This window comes from Haemorhous mexicanus, chromosome 2 (assembly GCF_027477595.1).
Source record: "Haemorhous mexicanus isolate bHaeMex1 chromosome 2, bHaeMex1.pri, whole genome shotgun sequence".
Classification (NCBI taxonomy): Eukaryota; Metazoa; Chordata; class Aves; order Passeriformes; family Fringillidae; genus Haemorhous; species Haemorhous mexicanus.
The window spans coordinates 96,771,981-96,793,695 of record NC_082342.1 but is presented as its reverse complement, the minus strand read 5'-3'; the positions used below and the strand labels follow the sequence as shown (position 1 = coordinate 96,793,695).

At 35.9% G+C, this 21,715-nt stretch overlaps 1 protein-coding gene across 4 annotated transcripts in view; it reads left to right on the top strand.

The window, feature by feature from the left end:
- The window catches only part of ATP11A (ATPase phospholipid transporting 11A), a 118,101-nt gene that overhangs the window by 59,372 nt on the left and 37,014 nt on the right, over window positions 1-21,715 (top strand). For all 4 annotated transcript variants that reach the window (XM_059839669.1, XM_059839672.1, XM_059839671.1 and 1 more), the window contains exons 3-11: window positions 8,682-8,771; window positions 9,897-9,977; window positions 11,473-11,580; window positions 14,418-14,546; window positions 15,054-15,157; window positions 17,756-17,806; window positions 19,262-19,326; window positions 19,711-19,792; window positions 21,086-21,236. In XM_059839669.1, coding sequence (XP_059695652.1) covers window positions 8,682-8,771; window positions 9,897-9,977; window positions 11,473-11,580; window positions 14,418-14,546; window positions 15,054-15,157; window positions 17,756-17,806; window positions 19,262-19,326; window positions 19,711-19,792; window positions 21,086-21,236 — 861 coding nt within the window. The remainder of the gene's footprint in view (window positions 1-8,681; window positions 8,772-9,896; window positions 9,978-11,472; window positions 11,581-14,417; window positions 14,547-15,053; window positions 15,158-17,755; window positions 17,807-19,261; window positions 19,327-19,710; window positions 19,793-21,085; window positions 21,237-21,715) is intronic.

Sequence of the window (21,715 nt, the reverse complement as noted above, 5' to 3'; positions counted from 1 at the left end):
GTTAGAGTAAAGGTACATGCTCACCAGCACGCTGTATAATGTTACCTCAACCATGAAGGTAGCTTCCTTCATCTTTCATCAGCAAGACAGGCAGTAACTTTCAGCCAGGCTTTTATAGGTGTTTAGTGCTTATGTAAGAAGGTCTGTGATTGCTCTTCAAGGATGAGAAACTCTAAACTTCTAAGTATAGACTTTACCAATTTAAAATAAACTGAGTTTCTAAAAAGGATAGCTGAAAAGCATGAGAAAAGGGCATCAATTTGTCTGTCTGTATGCTGCTTTACTGAAAATGTCATGTCATAATGCCCTGAAAAATACATCACCTTCCAGTAATGGGAACCTTAACTTTACTGGTCCTTCCAAAGGTATACTTTGCTCTGCTTCACCAGAGGCTTCCTGCTGTCAGCAAGGTAATACTTTGATTCAAGTGCAGAGGGATAGTTTGTGTACGTTGCAGTGTTGCTATAGAATGTGGTTAATGCTCTTCCTAATGATACATTCCTGATCGTGAAAAATGATACAGAGACAGACCTTGGCTAGACAAAAGTGTTCTATTGGTTTGATGTGTTAATTCAGTTATGATATTAACAATATATTGCAAAAGGTGTATGTTGAGGTAGTCAAAGATAAAAACTCATGTCTTTTGGATTGTACATGCAGTTCTTTTTACCTTCTACCGACAGTGACCTTTATAACATGTATCCTTTTGTTGATTTAACTTTTAGCTGCTTCAGCTGCCTTGGGTGTTGGCCTTTGAAGTGGCTGTTTTGTGCCCTTGATTGAATTTGTCACATGACAGTGCTTCATCATGGAAAAATATCAGCTAGTAGAAAAATTCAAATGTTTCAAGTGTAGAAGAAAGAAAGTAATTGAAAGTAATTGAATTTGAAGAAAGAAAGTAATTGAATTAGCAGGAAAGTGACTTGCCTTTTTCTGAAAAAAAAAATATTCACATTTTGATACTATTTACTTTCTGGTGGAACTTAAAAATTCAAAGGAAACTAAGTTAAACTAGGCAGCCATAGCAGCTACCAAAACTTTGTGAGAAACAACGTCTTTTTCTTCTGAAACAGGATTTTACTTTTTGAAAAAACTGATAAATTATAAAATAACTTCTTCGTACAAAACTTCCTTAAGATTCAGGCTTCATGTTATTGTGCTGGGATTGTGTATTTAGTGGTCTTTAATGAATTTCTCCTCTTTGAATTCCTTCAGTATCTTTTAAGCCCATGTAAATTCTCAGAATAAAGAGCAGTTCAACTGTATAAAAATGTTTACCAAAAGAAACTATGAGCCTTCATTCTAGAACTTCCTGCTAATTTGAGTTAGTTATTGTCTAATTCAAGATTTTGGAATACAGTTATCCCCCGTTTATAATCTTGTTCCTGTTGGTGGTCTTCCACCAAATTTCCATTCCAGGAGGAATAGCCCTGAGCCAGTTTAATAATTGTTTATGTAAAAGCTACTCCATGCCTCTGCTCAGGTTTGGTCTGCCCCTTTTCCCAAACCAGTGGAATCATGCACAGATCATTCAGTATATAGCAAACTATGGATTTATGTAGTGTCATGATGATGTTTTTAGCTTGTTATTAATTTAATATTTTTCAATTTCCAAATTCCCTTTTCCTGAAGTTAATCTAATACTTTTATACATTTGCTATGCTTCAAGGAGCTCATCTGTTGACAAAGTGGGGATTTGCACTTCTTGTTCTACTGGAATCAATGAATTGAAGACTGATTGGATGCGTAAAGGTCTCTTGAACAGAGGGAAAACTTTTACTGAAAATAACATCTTTTTTGAGACAACAACATGGAGTTCATAGGAACATGTTTAATTAGATTTGCTTATTGCTTTTGGGAAAAAAAAAAAAACAACCCAAAAGCCCATAAAGAAAGAACCACAAGAAAGAGCCAAAAATTCCTAGGCAGGAGTTGTTTGATGAGAGCTAAGAGAATTTCCTGTATGTCAGAGACCCCTGGCAAAATTTAAAAATCCACAGACTTTAGGCAGGAGAACAGGTTCTCACCCCCACTGTATCACCCACAGAGGAAGTTGGGTAAAGTAGACTTAGAGAGGCTTTTACTCTTCATTTCAGTCTGTGGATAATCAACATACAATATTTTGCCTCGGTGGTCATGTCCAGCTGCAAACTTTTACTGTCATAGTTTAATAAAGAGAAACTTTACAGCTACAGAACCCACTTATGCCTGGGTCACCAGCATAGCTGGAGACATCAGGACTTAAGCTCCTGGAAGATGATACTGAAGAGTAGTGGGATGTGACTCTTGCATGAAATGCAAGATTGACTCTACAGTGGATGCAGAATTATTACTTGAAGAATTTGCCCTGAAGAGATGTCACTGTAATTAAATTATACATGAAATGACTAAGTGCTCATTTGTGCTGTAGCTTTATTTCCTGTTCTTCCTTATAGAAAAGGAATCAGTTGAACTCAGGTCGGAGAGCTGGACCACTGTTATTTCCTACTTTGTAATGCTGTATGCTGTATTCATGGATCAGAAGTGATACTGGTTTTGCTGCACAAATAATGCAGTCTTCATTTGTCTGTTTCTTGAGGGCTTTTCATTAAATACTGATTGAAACATTGGTTTCTGTGATAGTGTCCTGAGACAATATTGCTGTGTGTTGGAAATCTTATACATTGCAAGGCAAAACTTAGCTACCTTCAGTGTCAATCTGATTGAGATGACTCACAATTAGTTCCAGTAACTAATAGTTTAATAAAATTGAGTAATTCTGACATGTTTCAGCAGATGCTGTTGAAATATTCCATTCTTTCAGCAGAAATTCATGCCCTTGTGCTGTACCTCTTCCCTGCAGCACTTGCACATATAAACATACAAAGACTGGATCTGCTCTGATTTCTCATTTTATTGCCACATTTAGAAGAAATATTAATACTTACTGAAGCTTAAGGAAATACTAAACCACCTCTATCAAGATGAACCACTTGGAACCTAGCAGAAACCTAGGCTGTCCCACACTTTCCAAGGTACTGCTTCACAGCTGGGAGCCTTTGGCCTCTCTAGGGCCATGACATAGCAGTTTCAGGATGAGTACAAACACAGCCCTGAGCAGTGATATTTGAAAGCCAGAAGAGTGTTCAAAGCCCCCAGTGGAAAGAGGCATGGTCATGTGTTTGTGAAGCTGATAAATGATTGTGTAGCAGCATGCCCTGGGGGGGTAGAGAGGGTGGGTAGACAGAGATGTGTATGGGACAGGGTCTAAAGCAGGGAGCATTGTGTATGCCTTTTACTGCTTTGCTCTGAATGCAGCTGGAACACAGAGCTTTCCTTTTTGCCTGGGTAATCCCCTGTGTCCCAGCCACTCTGGGGGAAGCAGGAGGTCAGATCCCATGCTGCAAGGGATGAAGGGTCAGGTGTGCCCAGCCCTGCCAAACACTGAGCAGGGCAGGAGCTGTTAGAGATGAGAAGAGTAAATGGACTTGGCTGGCAGTAAAGCTTAAATGCCTCTGAATCAATTGGACTCTCAAAGGGGCCAGCTGAGGGATTTCAATACCTGAGCTGATGGGAGTGGATGAGTGTGCACTTCTTCCAGGCACAATAATACAATTTCCTTCTGGGAATAACTGTCAGTGCCTAGAGAGAGCAAGAAAGAGCTCTTCTTTGCTTTTGATCTGCTCTGATCCTGCTCAGCATGGGATTTCCAGGTCAGAGGCTCTTTGCAACCTCCCTTGTGTTCCCAGGAGAAGCCATTTAACCTTCCCATGGCTCAGTCCAGGGTTATTAGCAATATTTTATCTTCTGCTCTGGTACTGCCCCTAACAGAGCTTTATAAGTTTTTGTAGCAGTGTGGAGTGTTCATGTAGTGAAAGAGAAGCAGAAGAAGAAAGGAAAAGAGCAGATCCAAACCTAATGCTAGGGAAGACAGGTGTAGTTTTTCTGTCTTTACAAGTGGGAAAGTGAAGCTTCCTTGCTCTCACACGCTCTTTCTTCTGTTTTCCTAGTATTCTCTGTGACTTCTGTCTTCAGTCATCCTTGCTGTAAGGTTTTGTTTTTTTTTTTTTAATTAGAATTACATAATTACGGATTCTGGAGGATTTTTTAGTCAGAGGAGTTCCTGGAGTTAATAGCCTCTATTTGATAAGACTAGGAGTTGCTGAACAGAGACTACTAAAGATAGACTTGTTTGTAATAGAAATTCTGTTTTATCAGCAACTGGTTATACGGAACCCTATGCCAAAATATGTATCTTGGTTCATCAAGTGTGCCATTTGATGTAACTTCCCCAAATCTGTTTCATTTTTGCACTTTCTCTGAATGTACTGGTGGTTGTTATTCACTTGTAAAAGCCCTACATGTAGCAGAGCTTTCGCTGATCCTTGTGTTGTGAATGACCTGTGTGGAGAAACCAGAGTCCCTCCCTCAGTGGAGTGATAAACACTGTGCAGATGGTGCTTATGTTAATACTTTTGTTAATATATTGTTGTGTCTTTCTGCATTCATTCCAAATTGTCATAAATATGGCACAACACTTTTCAAAATATTCCAGTTCTGTTGAATAGCATATAAGCACAGAAGTCTGATTTTTTTTTTTTGCTTTGAGTCAAAGTCTTCATATTAATTTAATACATTAAAGAACATAGGTGAGTTCTGCTATAAACTTCCTATATGTTTATAAGCAAGTCACTTGAGTTAGACAAGGCATACTCAACCCACTTCTTATGATTTCAGATAATTACTGATTTAAAAAGCTGAAGAGGGACTTTTTACAAGGGTGTTAAGTGAAAGGACAAGGGAGAAGGGCTTGAAGCTTAATAGATGGTTGGGTTAGATTTACCTTGAGCCTGGTGCAGCACTGGAACAGATTATCCAGGAAAGTTGTAGATGCTGCATCTCTGGAAGCATTCAAAGTTGGTTTGGATGGGGCTTGGAGCAACCTGGTCAAGTGGAACAAGTCTCTGCCCTCTGGCAGGGAGGTTGGGGCTGGGTGCTTGAGAAGATCTTGAATGTTCTTTTCCACCAAAACCATTCCATGGTATGCACACATGCCTGCAATCTAGTTTTTAAACTGCAGCTTTAAGCATGTATTGTTTATTGTAATTGATATAAAAATGTGTTCATTAAAAATACTGAAGTCAGCATGGACACAAATGAATGCAAGATCAGCTTTTCTCTATACTAGTCTGATTTTATTGTTCTCAGGATGGATTTTGTTTTGCAGAAAGGATGAGAATCATCATAGGAAGATGTCTATGAACTAGGGCTAAACCAATATAGAAGTTTTTATTGCAGTAGTTTTAAGCATTTACAAGAAGCAGTCAAAAAGGTTGAGTGAAAAGAGTGAAATCAAGGTGTGTTAGAAGAGAGGTAGTGACTATTTAAAACAAATAATCAGTAAGAAACAGGTGTTGACAAAACTCAGTACAAAGTGCTTTTTCTTACAGCTTCAGCTTTTGATGTAAAGTGATTACTTAAGAAAGTCTCCTTTTACTTAAGAAAATATCTGCCTCTTAGGGTGGAAAGAGAAGCTTGAAATACGAGCCAAAATTCTGGCATGTGGATACCAAATGGAAAGGTCAAAGTACAGTGTCAAGAACACTGTATTTTACATTTTGGAATTTGTGTGACTGGCCTTGGAGGTGCTGAAAACAAGATGGTATCAGTAAAGAGCAAGATGGAACAAGGGGCATGGGTGGGAATGCTATGGACATGCTCACGAGTGCAGAAATAGACCAGCACTGCATGTGCTGCTGCAATTATAAATGGGAAGAAAAGCTACTTGTTTTGACACCAGATTTATCTTACAGACTTTTGCATAGTGCTTCAGATGCATCTGTTGGCACCATGTGTTCTTCTTTTGGCTGGATGCATAACTACTACTACTACTTTGTGTCTGATGTGTTACCTCCTGTCAGCAAAAAACACCTGTGCGCTCTGGCCTGTGGGTCTCTGGTAGCCTTTGGAAAAGATCATTTAAGCCATCTCCAACTTGAAAGCTTGTGTAAATAGTGTGTCACTGTTTGGATAAACTTATTTCCTTCAAGTGAATTATAGTGAAAAAAAAAGTAGTTAAATATACACAAACCACTTTTTAAGAGTTTACAAAGAACGTGACTAGAAATTATGTGAAGAAGAGAGAGATGATAGTACTTACTCTGAGCACAGTAATCCAATGGATTTAATGTGGTTGATTTTAATGACTTTCCTTTAAAAATTTTTGTTTTGTTCCTGCCTAGCTAGGATAGAGAAACTGCCTTGAATGCAGCAGGCATGAGATAAATCTTGTTCTGAGTGGCAGCCCCTCGGTTGCTTCTCTGAGGAGTGATTATGTTGATTAAACATTACTTGCCCATCTGTAGATACTGCTCTGAGCTACTGATGGCTTGGGTAGGGGAAGGTCTGTCTAGACACCTTAGTGTTCTTTCTTGCTTAAACTGCAAAAATCATTACTTCTCTGTTGAAGATGAATGGGCAGAATAAAGACATACTTAGTATGCCTGAAACCCAGAGTCGTAAAGTGCTAAAAATTTGTCATATTGAAAATAAAGTTTTAAGAAGTAGTCTGTGTTAAAGAAGCATCCATTTTAGGAAACACTTCTCAACCATTAAAAGGATTTGTTCCCATGGTATTCACTTTTATTCACCTAAGAGAGTTGCTGATCAGAGGTGGAGCTGTGGTAGACCACAGCTTGGCAGGGAAAGGAGTGAACTAATGTTGGAATATGAGGACAATTGGATACTAAAGATAAAGGTGAACAACCTTTTTATGGATCGTTGATTCAATTTATTTACTTAATTCCTCAATCAGATATTTTAAATATCTAGTCCAACAGTAAAATGCTATTACCAGACATTTTGTCAAAAAACCCTCTAGGAGATTTTAAGTGGAAGTTATTACATAAGGGCTTACATTTTTATTTCATGAATGGTGATTTGGGGGACTTGTGTAAATCATTGAACTTTTAATGGTCAGAAGACCCTTTACCATGGAAAAAATAGTATTTCTATCAAAAGAGCTAAACAGGAAAATGGAAACAAATGTTTTTCACTTTTCTTTCCCAGCAGGCAGAGAGTCTTAAAAAAAGAAATTGATAAAATTAAAAAACAGAGCTAACTTTCCTCATAATGATGAAAATATGAAATTATTGTCATTGAATACAGTCCATATGGTCCTCTCTCATAATAGTAGTTTTGAATGTTCAGCATTGTTGTGCAAGGAAAAATAATCAAGTCTAACTCATTCTCTCTGAGAATTCCATGTAGCTGGATAATGAGTAGTGCAGACTGCATTCCTGTCTGATGAAAAGTGTTCTGATTGCAAGACTAGAACACTTGATTTTCTAGCTGTTGCATGTCTGCATGCCTGAGTTTTGGCTTGCTCACAGGTGATTTAATACTGAACTAGCTATTATGCAGGACTAAGTAGTAACATAGGGCATATTTGAGATAGATACTGATTTTTGGCACATGACAGAAGAACATTTCGTTCCTGTGTCTTGGACACGTTCAGGCTTTAACACCCAAGAAGTACAAAGATTGCTCTATATAATAGGTTTTCATATACATTTAAAGCGTATTTCTCCTGGATACTTTTTGTCTCTAGATGTAATAAGAGTACTTTCCTTCTGGAGCTCTGTCTTTGCCTTCAGGGCCAAATTCAGAAGATGTCTAGCTCATGGAATAATTTGGTTATCAGCAAGTATTAGTGCAATCTGCCAAGAGGAGACAAGACACATTTGTAAGAGAGCAAATAAATTAGGATAAGCTTCTTACCCCATCTCGTTTGAAATGAAAGTTTTATTGGAGTTGTCATTTTATTATGTGTCAGAGGATAATTTGGATAATAAGATGATGCAGTGCTAGTTTTCTCAAGCCATTTTTCAAACCTTTTCACACAATTTTAGCTGACATTTTTTTACATGTGTTCCTATAAGCAATCCTTGCAACGTTTTGCTGGAGCTACAAAGTGAGCTGTGTAAAAACACTGTAGTTGAACCTGCTGCAGGGCAGGGGATGGGGACTAGATGATGTTAAGGTCCTTTATCACTTTTACACGACTTTTTAAATTTGAACTTTTTACATTTTCTGTTTGCAGCTTTATATACTGTTTCTTATGTCATTTTACAACATGGTAATTTGTAAGATCAGTATGGAAATATGAAGCCACTTACTCTTATTCACCACTGAAGAAGAGTATTTTCTTCAGTGGTGAATAAGAGTAAGTATCTCGAAGAGTATTTTTGTGTTTTGTGTCCCTGCCAAGGACAAAAGAGCCGACAGCTTTTATTTGGTTGTCTTGCTATTACTGTGTAGTAAACTCTGAGTGCCACCTATCTGGAATCATGAACACAACATAAAAGTGAATTAAAAGTGCTCTTTGAAATTACGAAGGTGCTTTTAAAATCCATTAACAGCTTTAAATAAACCATTCCATAACTAGCTAACTCTGAACAAGTATTGTTGCTAGTTAAAAAATTATTACAGTCCCTAGTACAAAGATTATCACAGTTCAGGAAAACAATATTATTCTAAGGATACATGATTGTCAATTAAGATTCCAATTCAGTAAATTATTAAACTAAGTAACAAAAATTCTCCTGCTTCTTGTTTAGTTTAATCTTGAAATGTGAATTATAAAATTGAATGTGAATGATATTTTCTTCACAAACGCTCATAATCTGTGCATTTGTTTTCAGTACACGTTTTGGAACTTTATACCAAAAAATTTGTTTGAGCAATTCAGAAGAATAGCTAACTTCTATTTTCTCATCATTTTCCTTGTTCAGGTAAGTGCTCCCCATTTCCCAGTAAGTTCTGTGCTCTTTCTAAAATAGGAAGAAGTTGAAAAAAGTTTTAAAATTACCTGATTTTGATGACCATGGAGGTGAATGGTTGCACCTATAAAACCTTTTATACACTGATGATATGACGAAAGGGGTTTTATTTAATTTCCAGGTTGTCAATGTGAAATTAATCTGAAGAAAATTTGACAGCCACGCTAGCTGGATGGCAAGACCTATGTCTTGAAAAAATTAAAAAGAATGTTGTAATTTTTATTTTGTAATAAACATCCAGATCAGTAAAACTGTTACTATAAATTCTGTTGATGGCAAAGTTTTCTTTGTTCTGCAAAAATACTATATTTTATAACAAAATAATGTCTTGATCCCAGTTTTCCTACTGTACTGTGATCAAAGCCTGTCAGAACTGAAATAATAGGTATTGATATGATACTTGCTTAGGGTGGTACATAAATACTTGGTTTTGAAATTAATTCCATGAGCATCTAGTGTGCTGCTTTATAGGTGTCTTAATACTGAACCTGTCACAGTATTGTGTTAAATAATAAAAATCTTACTAAGTGAAGAGCTGTATTACTTTGCAGACCAGATTCTGTAGAAAAAAAAGTAGTGCAGATTCGCAGCACAGCTTAGATTTTGTCATTTGCACTCCCTCTGTGAATTCTGCATCTTTGTTTATATTTGCAGAAGCCCCAGCTCAGTATTTCAGAATTTACTCTTTGTGTGCGTAAGAACAGCTCTATTGTATAACATGTAAAGCCAGTGCCATGCTAATTTCTAATGGTGCTCCATAATTTTGCTTCCAAAGCTGCAGCTTTCCAGTCTAACACTTCCCTAAAGTCTTGCTAGCAAATATTTTTTTGAGGCATTAACATCTGCTATTAATGTGATCTAACTACAGTATTGTATCTTCTTATAGAATCCAGTTTTCAAATTTTTACCAGTATAGTGCATGTTCTTTAAGTTTTATTGAAGTACTGGTTTTTTCCATTAAAATTCCTTGATGTCCTGTAACATATTGATGAAATTGCTTGAATGATCTTATTTGAAAGATTGACTGCTTACATTCACAAAAATATAACCAGAAAATACTTGTTCTTTTTGTTGCAGTTAATTATTGATACACCTACTAGTCCAGTTACAAGTGGACTTCCACTTCTGTTTGTCATCACCGTCACAGCTATCAAACAGGTGAGTAATGTAGGGAGCAAAAGTAAAACCGAAGAGAGAGTTGGGTTGGTTTGGGTTTGCTGTCCAAGTAGTGCCCCCTCCCAGCCTCTTACCAATCACAGCCTGCTCCTCTGCTGTGGGCGAAGGTTGAAGAGAAAGCCTTGATGCTGACACTCTTCAGTAGTAGCCAGAACACTGGCGTGTAACCAAGACTGGATTGGCCCCAAGTACAAGGCACAGCAGCGCAGGACTGTTGTGAAGAAAGTTAACTCCACCCCAGATGGTCCCAAAACAGAGGATAATTTCAGTTGTCTCTTAATAGATAACTTCACAGTCTTTTTGCTAAATGCAGACTTCATGAGTCTTCAAAGAAGCTATGGAGAGCTGTGTTTCTCTTTCTTTACAGCGGTAACTATGCATAATTGAGTATATTCTACAGCTAAATTCAACATTTCTTGTTGAGCAAAAGTTGTGATACATGCAAGAGCTAGTATTTTAGTGTGACTTTCCCACTCTTAAGATTTTGAATGTTACACTTTTAAGTGTTACTGTTAGTAGTGACCTACCAAAGCCTGCGTTATGACAGGCTGATACTGCAGTTCTGTGCATTTCCTTGAGTTTTCTTCCCAAGAACTTGTGTACATTTTGGGACCTTCTTAAGGAGCTGTACCAACCCGTGGAAGTATATTACACTAAAATTATAAAGTCTCTATACATTCTGAGATTATTTTTGAGAGCATCCAAGATAGTGATACTTTTGTTCTGCATTGAATTTTCAGATGTGCTCAAGAGAGTTAGATCTAAAAATGCTATGGACTACAAGTGGTATTTTCCATCTCTTAACCACTGATGACTTTGTCAATCCCAGTCTTTGTCATATGGCAGGACCTTTTTTATATAAAGTTGTAGATTCCCTATCCTTTAGTTTGTCTGCTTGTATAAAACTCAGATTCATAGAGTAATTGAGCACTACAAATAGGGTACTCCGCAAAGTTTCTCAAAACAAATTTGTTCACAACTATATATTGTATATAGTGTTAAAAGGTTTGGATTAAATATGACAGTCATCAAATACGACTACCTTTTGTCATGTCATGTCTATCATCTTACAGGATAAAGTCCCATTCTTCCAACATCTATTGCCTACACTACCCCTTCGTGACAACTGCTTTTATGAGTACTGTGCACTTACTTGAGTCAAGAGAGCATGAGCAAGAGATAATCACTTAAATACCAGAAACTGTTCTACACTTTTGAAACCCTTATTCATCCATATGTCTTTATTGAAACACACGGTTTTGTTCAACTAATTGTAACCATGACTGCTGTTTTTCGTAGATATCCAGCACAGCTTTAGTACTGACATGGATTGCAATTTCATTTGTTCTAGTGAGAATATTTTTTCTCTTACAGTGATCAAGGATAATTCTTAAAATTTTTCTTACAAGCTAGAGCTATTCTGTGTCTTTATAGCCAACTGTGCATCACTGCATCATTCCATTTCACTCTTTTCTAGGGTTATGAAGATTGGCTGAGACATAAAGCTGACAATGCAATAAATCATTGCCCTGTTCATTTCATTCAGCATGGAAAACTGGTTAGAAAGCAAAGCCGAAAGCTAAGAGTAAGTAACTATTACTTAACAAGTTTTGTGAGTCAGATTTTACTTTACCCTTCTTGTACACTTCACACCTCAAACAAGTTATACAGAAATGTACTATGATGATGCAGCATTTATTGCATTTAATGATTAGTTCTGCTGTATACTAATTTTTAGTTTTATGTCTCTGAATAAAATATTTTTGTAAAACTAAACTCCTAATGAGATTAGATAAATCTCATTTATTAACATTATTCTAAAATTTTATTTTTAGATATTACTATTGCTGGTTTTTTATCAGGCTATTTTGCTTAGCTGGAATTAAATAACTCCTTCCGTAAATGTTTCTTTCGTTTTCCATTTTTAACTTAAAATTTCTGTCATGATTTATCTTTTCTCTATTTTCTGTCCACTGTGATTATCACAGAATCATGGGATGCCTTGGGATGGTAGGGACCATAAAGATCACCTAGTTCCAATCCCTGTGCCATGGGCAGGGACACCTTGCCCTAGACCAGGTTGTTCAGAGCCTTACTCAACCTCGTCTTAAGCCCTCTTTGGGATGGGGTATAATTACAATTATGCACATTAATGATTTATTTAAGTCAGATTGTGACAGTCAGTGCTATGTATAGAGATGTATGCAAATGTACAGACAAAACACATTCTAAATATTTTCTCAAAACCCATCAAATCACAGTCTCTCCATTGACCTTGTGAAGGCTGCTACATTCCCCTTTTGGCATATTTTCAGAAATTAATTTTTGTTGCTTGTTTTTTTTTTTTTTTTTTTTTTTTTTTTTTTTGTGAGCAGATTAACCTCTGAACATTATTTTCTTTAGAATTCAGAAAATTTGATAGATTTTTGTTTGGAATTTTCTTTTTTTTCATATGTTTGTTTGGATGTCTTTTTCTGCTCTGCTGTTTTTGGGCATAAGTGTTTCAACAGTGTTCACAAGCCTTTCTGCTGTGACCTTCCATTTCAGTGTGATAGCTTCTGCCTGGGGCTTCGTAGTAATAAAAAAAAATTAGGACATCACATGCTTGAGAGTTTCAGGTGTGTTAACTAACCAGTTAAATATTCCAAACAAAAATAGTCAAGTACCATGCAACTAGATTTTGAGTTTTAGTGGTTAATATGTCACCCATATTTTCTTAATTTCTCCCCTGTTTATTACCTTTCAGAGTGTGTATATTCAGTGACTAAATGATAGGAGAGACAGACCTTGAAAACACTGGGATAGAAAGGGATATCTCTGTCTATTTGTAAATGGGTGAAATTCTCAGATCTATATTGCATGAGAAAGCAGACTAGGTTGTAAAAAGTAGGCCCCTCTGCACCTAAAGTCTGAGGACACTTCAATAAAGAAGGAAAATAAGGATTGCTAAAAAATGGAGTTCTTTTTCACACAATCAGAGAATGGTTGAGGTTGGCATTGACAATGCCTCTACTTTTTTTTACTGGAGGTTTTCTGGTCCAGCCCCCAGCTCCTGCAGGGCCAGCAGGGCCACCAAGAGCTGTTTGCTCAGGATCCTCTCTAGACAGGTTTCTAGTCTCTCCAAGGATGGGGACTCCACTGCCGCCCTTGGGCAGCTGTTCCAGTGCTCAGTCACCAGCGTGATGAAAACGAGGTGGACCCTCCCACCTTCCAGGTTGTGCCCACTGCTTCAGGTCCTGTCACTTTCCACCAGAAAGAACCTGTCCCTGTCCCTTTACATCCTTAGCTGACATACTGGCAAATACTGGAACAGCTTTTAAATTGTATTAAGATGTTATGTATTGGTACTTTTATTTGGTTTGGATTGAGGAAAATGAGAATTTCACACCTGATTGTTGCAGGCATGCATAGAGTTTGTGTTCTCCTGTGCCATGTGTACAATCTGCAATTTTTCATGGCTATTGGTTAAGAAAAAAAAAAAGCTTTTTTCATATCTACAATTAGATAAATCTAACTTTTTATAACGATTCTAAAATTTTAGTTTTAGATGTTACTATTGCTGATTTTTATCAGACTGTTTTGCTTAACTGGAATTAAGTGACTCCTGTGAACTGCAAGGATAGTGGAATTTAGCTTTATAAGGATATAACAAGCAATGATTAAGCTGGGTCTTATTATAATAAATTATGACATAAAAGTATATTGAACAGATGCTGACCTACATGAAAAATTGCAAACATTATGTATTTTGATGGGATTTTTATTAAAACCCTGATATTCGTAGAACATGGAATATGTCTTTGCCACTTGTTTAATCTCCAGAAATGTAGAAAAATTTATTTTTCTTGAATGATTTACATGAATAATTTGAATTTGTAATTGGTTAGCTGTTCTGGTGCAACATTCTAACATGCTGTAAAATAATGCCTATGTTTCCGTGAATAAAAATTATTTTGTTCACCTTTAAACATAGATAAAAATAGGATGGACTTCTAGTCAAAAACTCTGCTAAAAATGTATCCTGTTTTCATCAGCAGATTAAATTGCTGGCTTTTCCTGACACTTTTTCAGCTGTGTCTAAGAGCAGCTCATATCTCCTGCTGTTTTTGAAACAGTTTTGTTGTATTTAGTCTTAAAACAAGGATAATATCTTCCATCTCTCAAATAATGTTGCAAAACTTAATAAGACAGTACTCGCTGGGTGGTTGTCCTGAGAGGAAAGCCAGAAACAGTAGATCTCAGTCATTCTACAAGGTATATTTCAGCTTTCCAGAGATATCTCTGTAGTTCTTTACTCTTGTGGTAAAATGGTGGTGTAAATAAAAATTGCTGACTTTTCAAAATATTTATGTTAATCTAGGAAATCCGAAACTGGGGCTGCTACATACATGCATTTTATTTTCTTGTGTTTTTTTTCCTTAGGTTGGAGATATTGTAATGGTAAAAGAAAATGAAACATTCCCATGTGATTTAATATTCCTGTCGAGTAGTAGAGGAGATGGAACATGTTTTGTTACAACAACTAGTTTGGATGGTGAATCCAGTCAGAAAGTAATTAAATATTCTACATTTTCTTTCTAAGGCAAAGTTTGCTTTCAATTTTTGACACAGACCACAATTTGACTGCATGCTTATATATGTAAGCAGGTACACTAATTTGTGTAATTTATGTTTCTACCATCTGACTTCATTTCTCTTAAAGTAATATTATTTTATGAAAAGTTTTAAGACATTAATTTGTGATTTTGTTTGTGTCCAGTATAGGCATGTAGATTACAGTGGTAGTACACTAATGTTTTGTACTTATATGCTTTCATAGTGACCTAATTTATGAATACACTGCAAGGTACTTTCCTATTACTGTATAATCATAAAAAAACAAGGTTGGAAAAGACGATGTAAGATGCCCAAATAGGAGCATTTAGAGATGGTTCATATTTGAATTATGAGCTCTTACTTACGTTAGTAAATTTCATGCTGAGCTGCAGTGTACGTACAGATTAATGTCTTGTGTATCTGTTCTTTTTTATTTTATTTCCATGTTTTTATTGATTCCAGACTTACTATGCTGTTCAAGACACAAAGGCATTTCACAATGAACAGGAAATCGATGCACTACATGCTACCATTGAATGTGAACAACCTCAGCCTGACCTTTATAAGTAAGACAATAATTCTTACCTGTTTCATTTAAGGTACCTGAGCAATAAATCATAAAAAAATCATAATGAAAGGATACTGGCTGCATCTCTCTGGTTAGAGTGAGCCCCAGAGTGAGCTTGAAGTCAGGTAGGTCTTCCATTCATGCTCCTTTTGTGGAGGTAGCTCCCTAGGTGTGCTCTGGGGTAGTGATTTCCAAAGGGGATGGCACAAAGCAGTCCGCTGAGGAATGTAGTGGAAATTTTAGAACTTCAGTTTCTTTTTTTTTTAAATACAAAAATAAGGAAGAAGTTAAGATTTACTAATACTTAGTATACTTCTTGATATTGGCACCCATACCCTTTCTGTATGTCACACATAATTTTGAGGTTCTCCAGAGGAAGAGGGTGTTCCACAATATGGAGAAGTTGCCTGCGGCACTCATTCCTTTGCTTTCAGTATATTATGAAGTATTGCTATTTATGTGTACCCAGTTAAATGGATATACAAATTATATTATCTAATTTTAACTGAAATAACACTCACAAAATGCTGAAGTGGCTTAAAAAGACTCTTGCAAAGATATTGCAGATTGAAGATAATAGTAACAGTCTGTGCACAAAGGCACAGTAAGTAAATGACAAGCACTTCTAGTCCTGGTACAGAACTTCATCAGTCACATTACAAAGTAAAGCCACTGTCAATCTAATCAGATCTGAAAGAATGTCAGCCACAAAAAAATTAAATTGTCATGACTATTTGAAATATAGATTTTCATTTGCTGTTGTTAACCATGAGCCTCATACCATAGGCTATGAAATACTGGGTAATGACAGCATGAAGCCATCATGATTAGGAAAACACTTTAATGCAGAACATGAAGAAAAACGTCTACAGTTGCATAAAGTCATACAATACTCAGTATTTTACAAAAAGAACTGTACACAATTCCACTAAACCTAATGAGAAATCTTGAGAAGCCTCTTTTGAAGTTTCTTTCTTAATAGTAATACAAAAAGTCCTATACTATTGAGAAAACACTTGGTTTTTTTCTGCCACAGGAAAAAATAGCTGAAATAATACACAGAAAACAATATGATGTCAAGCTAAAATGCACTCTTTTGGCAGCAAATACTGTGGGAAGATATAGAAAAAACATTATTTCTGAGGTGTGAAGGCATCTCTTTTCTGTGATCTTGGTGATTAAGAAGCTGATTTAGAAATCTGCTTGAGAACAGGTTCTTCAGAGTGTCAAGTCCATCACTTGTTTGATCCTTTTTTTAAATACTTGGCTCTCCAAGTGAATGACTGCAAGTTGAAACTCGTGTTGTTATAGATGGTGAAATTCTTTGGGATAGCTGTTGACACAAAATAATGAAAATGTTTATTGGTAGTCAGCTTGTATCTCTGCTGATTCTAACTTGAAATTTTACCTCTCAACAAAACAGTGGTGAATCTTCTTTTCCAAAGGCACGTGTTTATTTTGCATCATGATGCATCATACCCAACTGTACATTATTGTCTTCAGATGTGGCCCTGCCATGTTGTATGTTCTCTAAGCAGACAGGTTACGACTCCTGTGAGCCTCAGAGGGTCCATTTCGGGGTAACAGGCCCACCAGCTCCCCGCAGTTTCCTCTACCACTGAGAACCCTAACGTCCAGCTTAATCCTCTTTGCGTTAGGTTATCCACTTGGACAGTGGTATTGCAAACACACTGTACTGATTATGGCTAGAATGAAGTCAGTTCCCTTCATAGCAGCCAGTGTAGTGTAGTGTTGCTGCTCTGAGACTAAAACAGTGTTAATTGCACACTGTGGTTTTAGCCATTGTTGCCAAATTTTTACAGTGTCAAACTTTTCGTTCCTAATTTTACCCCTCCAGCAAATAGGCTGGGGGTGGGCAAGAGGCTGGGGATGGACACAGCCAGGATGGCTGACATCAGTTGACCAGAGGGTCTGTGCCATATAGTGTCGTGCTCAGCAATAGAACCAGGGGCAGGGGGCAGTCTTCGTTCCAAAGCAGCTGTTGCTTGGAGACTGGCTGGACATTGGCAGGCTCTTGGGAGGTGATGAGTAGTTGCCTTTGTGTCACTTGTTTTTTTGCCCTCCCTTATTAAACTGCCAAGATCTTACTTTTGCTCTTCCAGTTCAGTTCCGTGTCCTGCTGGGGAGGGAAGGAGCCAGAGGCTGATGGGTGCTTAGCTGCTATCCAGGGTAAAGCCACCACATACAGATAAAATGTACTGACAGATATTAAGAGGAAGAATTACTTACTGGCTCTGTGCTTTGGTTTGCTTTGGTTTTAATTTAGCTGTGGGGTTTAGATGTTGTAAATATATAGTAATTGCACTGACTCATCTCGTGTAGATTAGGGAATAAGACTTTTTATTTCTTTTTTGTGCGTCTACTTAGAAGATTTATCCCTGTTTTTTACACCTATTTATTTGTAAAATTTATGTCAAGTTACCATTCTCTGTGTCTCTTATGTTCTTGTATATGTTCTGGATAATTGGAGCCTGTTCAGTTGGAAAGTGTTCTCTGTGATACATATTTTCTAGAAAATATTTCTTAAATAATCTATTTGCAGTACTGTTAAACTATTTGTATATTTCCCTTTCAGATTTGTTGGTCGAATTAATGTTTACCATGATAGGAATGAGCCAGTTGCAAGGTGGGGAAATCCAGAGTTTCTACATATTTAAATATTTCACAGTTCAATAAGTATCACTAATGAGAATTACCTTTGGTTCACCAACACTGTGCTGCTATGTTTTAATGATAAAATATTTTTCTCTTAGAAAATTCCAGACTGCTATTTCATAAATAATTGATATTTTATCTTCTAATCATATTGCTCTTCTTAAGTATTTTAATGTCTTTATTCAGCTTCAGTTTTATCTGAAATGTATTTAGTTTGTAAATTATGTTGATAGGATTTTGACAGCACTTGTACAATACTGCCCCATTAGTGTGAGATCGTTAGTGCACTAAACAATATAAATAGTATCACTTGTGTATTTCATTTTTCTTAAATTTTGAAGGTTTTGAACATGTCAAATATTTTTTTTCTGTAATTTTACTAGGTGTGTTTTTACTTCTGTGTAAAATGTCCATAGTGCTTTGTGTTCAAGAGAGGCAACATCCAACTTGCTGTACATGATTTTGTTCTGATTCTTGTCACAAAGAGGCAAAGCAATAGGAGAGAAAAGCTGCTTGCTGGGATGATATCCTAGATCCCAGCATGTGGAGAGTTAGGAATTGCCTTCCTAACCTTGGTGTGTCTTTAGATATGTTATTTTCTGTCACAGTCTGCTATGGAAGTTGTCAACTGATCTGAGTCATTCGTGTAGCATTGTTCCCCTAGTTTCTTCAAAGTAGTTTCAGGTTTTACATCAGCATTGTGGCCCTGTTTGTTTGGAGTTTCTTGATTTTTGGGGGGGAGTTTCATATCACAATTACACTTGGAATAACATTAGAAAACACTGAATGTACTTCTTGGTTTGTTTTTTTTATTGCTGTATAGATAGACTCTGACAATTCTGCATGCGGTCTGTCTGTGAAGTAGTCCTTGACTTTGAACTCATATGATGATTAGTGTACATATCATGTTCCAAAATATTATTTAAACTTCATTGAGGTCCTTAAATTAATTCCTGTCCTTTTCAATAAATTATTTTACTTATATTTATTGGCATTTTGAAAAATGTTTACAGCAAGTATCAAAAATATCTTGTATGCCATTTAAAATAAAATGGAGGAATGTACTGTCCTTAAAAAGTTCTAACATACAGGAAACTATAGTTTATATAAGCCTAAAAAATAATAAAATTATTATTTTTAAAAATAAGTACTGTACAATTAGGATGGTGAGTCTTTATTTGGGTACCTGCCAATATATATGTGGGGTTTAGGTGCATTGGTTTAAGACTTGAATTGTGAAATTGTCATCTTAATTTTAGGCACATGTTTTTCTATTTTTAATTTTCACTTAAAAATTTTAAATATGCCTTGTAATTTGTTAAAATAAAAGGTTTTTAGTAAAACAGGGTTCCTGTTTTATGTGACTTCCACTAAGGTCTGATGGTTTTCTCTGAATGTTTAAATTTTGTAATACTTCCTTTTGCAGGCCATTAGGATCTGAAAATCTGCTTCTTAGAGGAGCCACTTTAAAGAACACAGAAAAAATCTTTGGTAAATATTTCTGTTGACTATTTTAATGGATCCTGAAGTAATAAGCAAACACCAAACAAGTTTACAAGCTTATAGGTGCTACTGAGCATATGATTTCTATTGCATCACTTGTTTTACAACTTTTTAATAATGTTTAACATTGTTACATAGAAATACTTTAGCAGTTGGAAACTGTGACTGGAATGGGATGTAAATGCTGCTTAAAATTTCTAAGTACCAAGATAATTAAGCCATTTCTAATTTTGGGTTATCATCCAAATCTGTGGTTTCTTTCTTCAGACTAAAGGATTAAAGAAATGGTGGAGTATAATGATCTAATGAATTGTACTCTTTTGAAGTTACTGCACTGTGCAATCTTTAGTAAAACAATTTGTCTAATTTCAGGTGTTGCTATCTACACTGGCATGGAAACTAAGATGGCATTAAATTACCAATCAAAATCACAGAAGCGATCTGCTGTAGAGAAGTAAAATATGTAATACTTATTTTGGGGTTTGAAAGCTGCATGTTTAAATGGTGCAAATCAGATTTTTTTTTTTTCCTCTGAAAGTGTGTGTTTCATTGATTTAAATGAAAGAAAAAAGGTAGAGGGACTTAAAATTTGCTTATTTTTAACTAATTTTTTACTTATAATGCAAGCCACGTAACACCATATAAATAAGGTTTTCAATACCAAATTATTTTTGTTGGATGTTCAAAAAATAAAGCCATTTTTATTTAATGCTTAGCTCTTTAATGTATGATGTTTTGTTGTTTTATAAGACTTTTCTTTCACTGTTTAGAGTACATTTACTGACAGTTTTCGGAGGTTGTGGTTTTTATTATCCTAGCATTCAATGCTTTTCATTGCAATTAAGTCTTGAATTCAGTAAAAATAACTTTTTTAATGCACTTCACTTTGGATCAGCTGCAGTAACAGTCTGTGCTTGTCTGTGACATGTTTTCCATGGTTTAGTGAAAATTAACAAGCTCCATATAGACATATATGATGGGAAGGTATGACAATGCTATCCTTAAGGCGTGAGCTGACATTGATTGCTTACTATTTTCTATTCCTACTCTATCTGAAATCATCAGCTCTGACTAAGTTGTCCAGCCTTGTGGAAAACAAGATGTCATTGATTGAGGCAAGATGTACTGACCAGCTGACAGCCTTTCTCTTACACAGTGCCTGAGCAATGATATTGTGTCTCTTTCTATTGTTATTGGTGTAAAACCCATGGCTTTTAGTTCATGCCCATCATTAATGAAAATATAATCGTAAATGCAAAGTGTTCTTGCTCTTTATTTAGATCTACCTTGAGTTAAAACATTAAAGCTATGTAGCACAATGTTCTTTTTTGGTTTTTTTTTTTATTTCTATAAAAGTACTTATGTGAGTGATCTTATAATGATGCAGCTAAGTGGCATGAAAAGGTCTGCAGATTCAAGCCCAGTTATTCTGTTATGATTCTATCTATACTGTTGTTTTCACTAATATACTAGTTTTGATAATTTGTCACACACATTTTGGAAACAAGTATAAAAATGGAAAAATAGAAATTAAAAATAGGAAATACTGCAGTTGTAAATTTTAATGCAATAATATTGTTCCTCTTTGGAAAAGCACTTTGGAAGAGTTATTTAACATCTTAGCATTGTTAAACTTGCAGCAAATATTAGACTAATGTATAACAGACTGAGTATAACATTTTCTAATAAACTCTGTAATTTATATGCTAATGGGGTTCTTATTTTGCCCTTTTTTTTTTTTTTTTAGATCAATGAATGTATTTCTAGTTGTATACCTCTGTATTCTCGTCAGTAAAGCACTAATAAATACTGTTCTGAAGTACGCCTGGCAGAGTGAACCATTTCGTGATGAGCCATGGTACAATCAGAAAACAGAGCCTGACAAGAAAAGGAATTTGGTATGGAAATAAATTATAATAACAAGAAAGTTTCCCAAAACCCTTAATTAATAGAGATTCTACTGAAAAATATATACAGCCTGCTCACTTACCAGTCATGCTTTTTTGCTGACAGTGGTGATAGTGTACTTGTAGAAAGCTTGTATGTTAATTTTTTTCCTTAAGTTGTATGTGTGAATTTAACTGATGAGAAAATCTCTAGTTTAATGTAAAAATCTTCATGAAAGTGTTTTGGAGCTGCCTCTTATTTATATAAATTACTAAAGAATTGACCTTGCTGAGATACAAGGGCTGGAAGGAATCCCACAGCCATTTTCAGTCCTGTAAGAGACATGGTCCAAATTACCCACTGTGGGAATCTCCCTAAAAATGCCCCTCAAATACTGCTCTGTTATGAGCACTCAAGGCATCAGAGAGCATCAGTCACCAGTGCCACATGTTCTTACAGGAATGAGGACATTGTCCTGAATGGATACCCA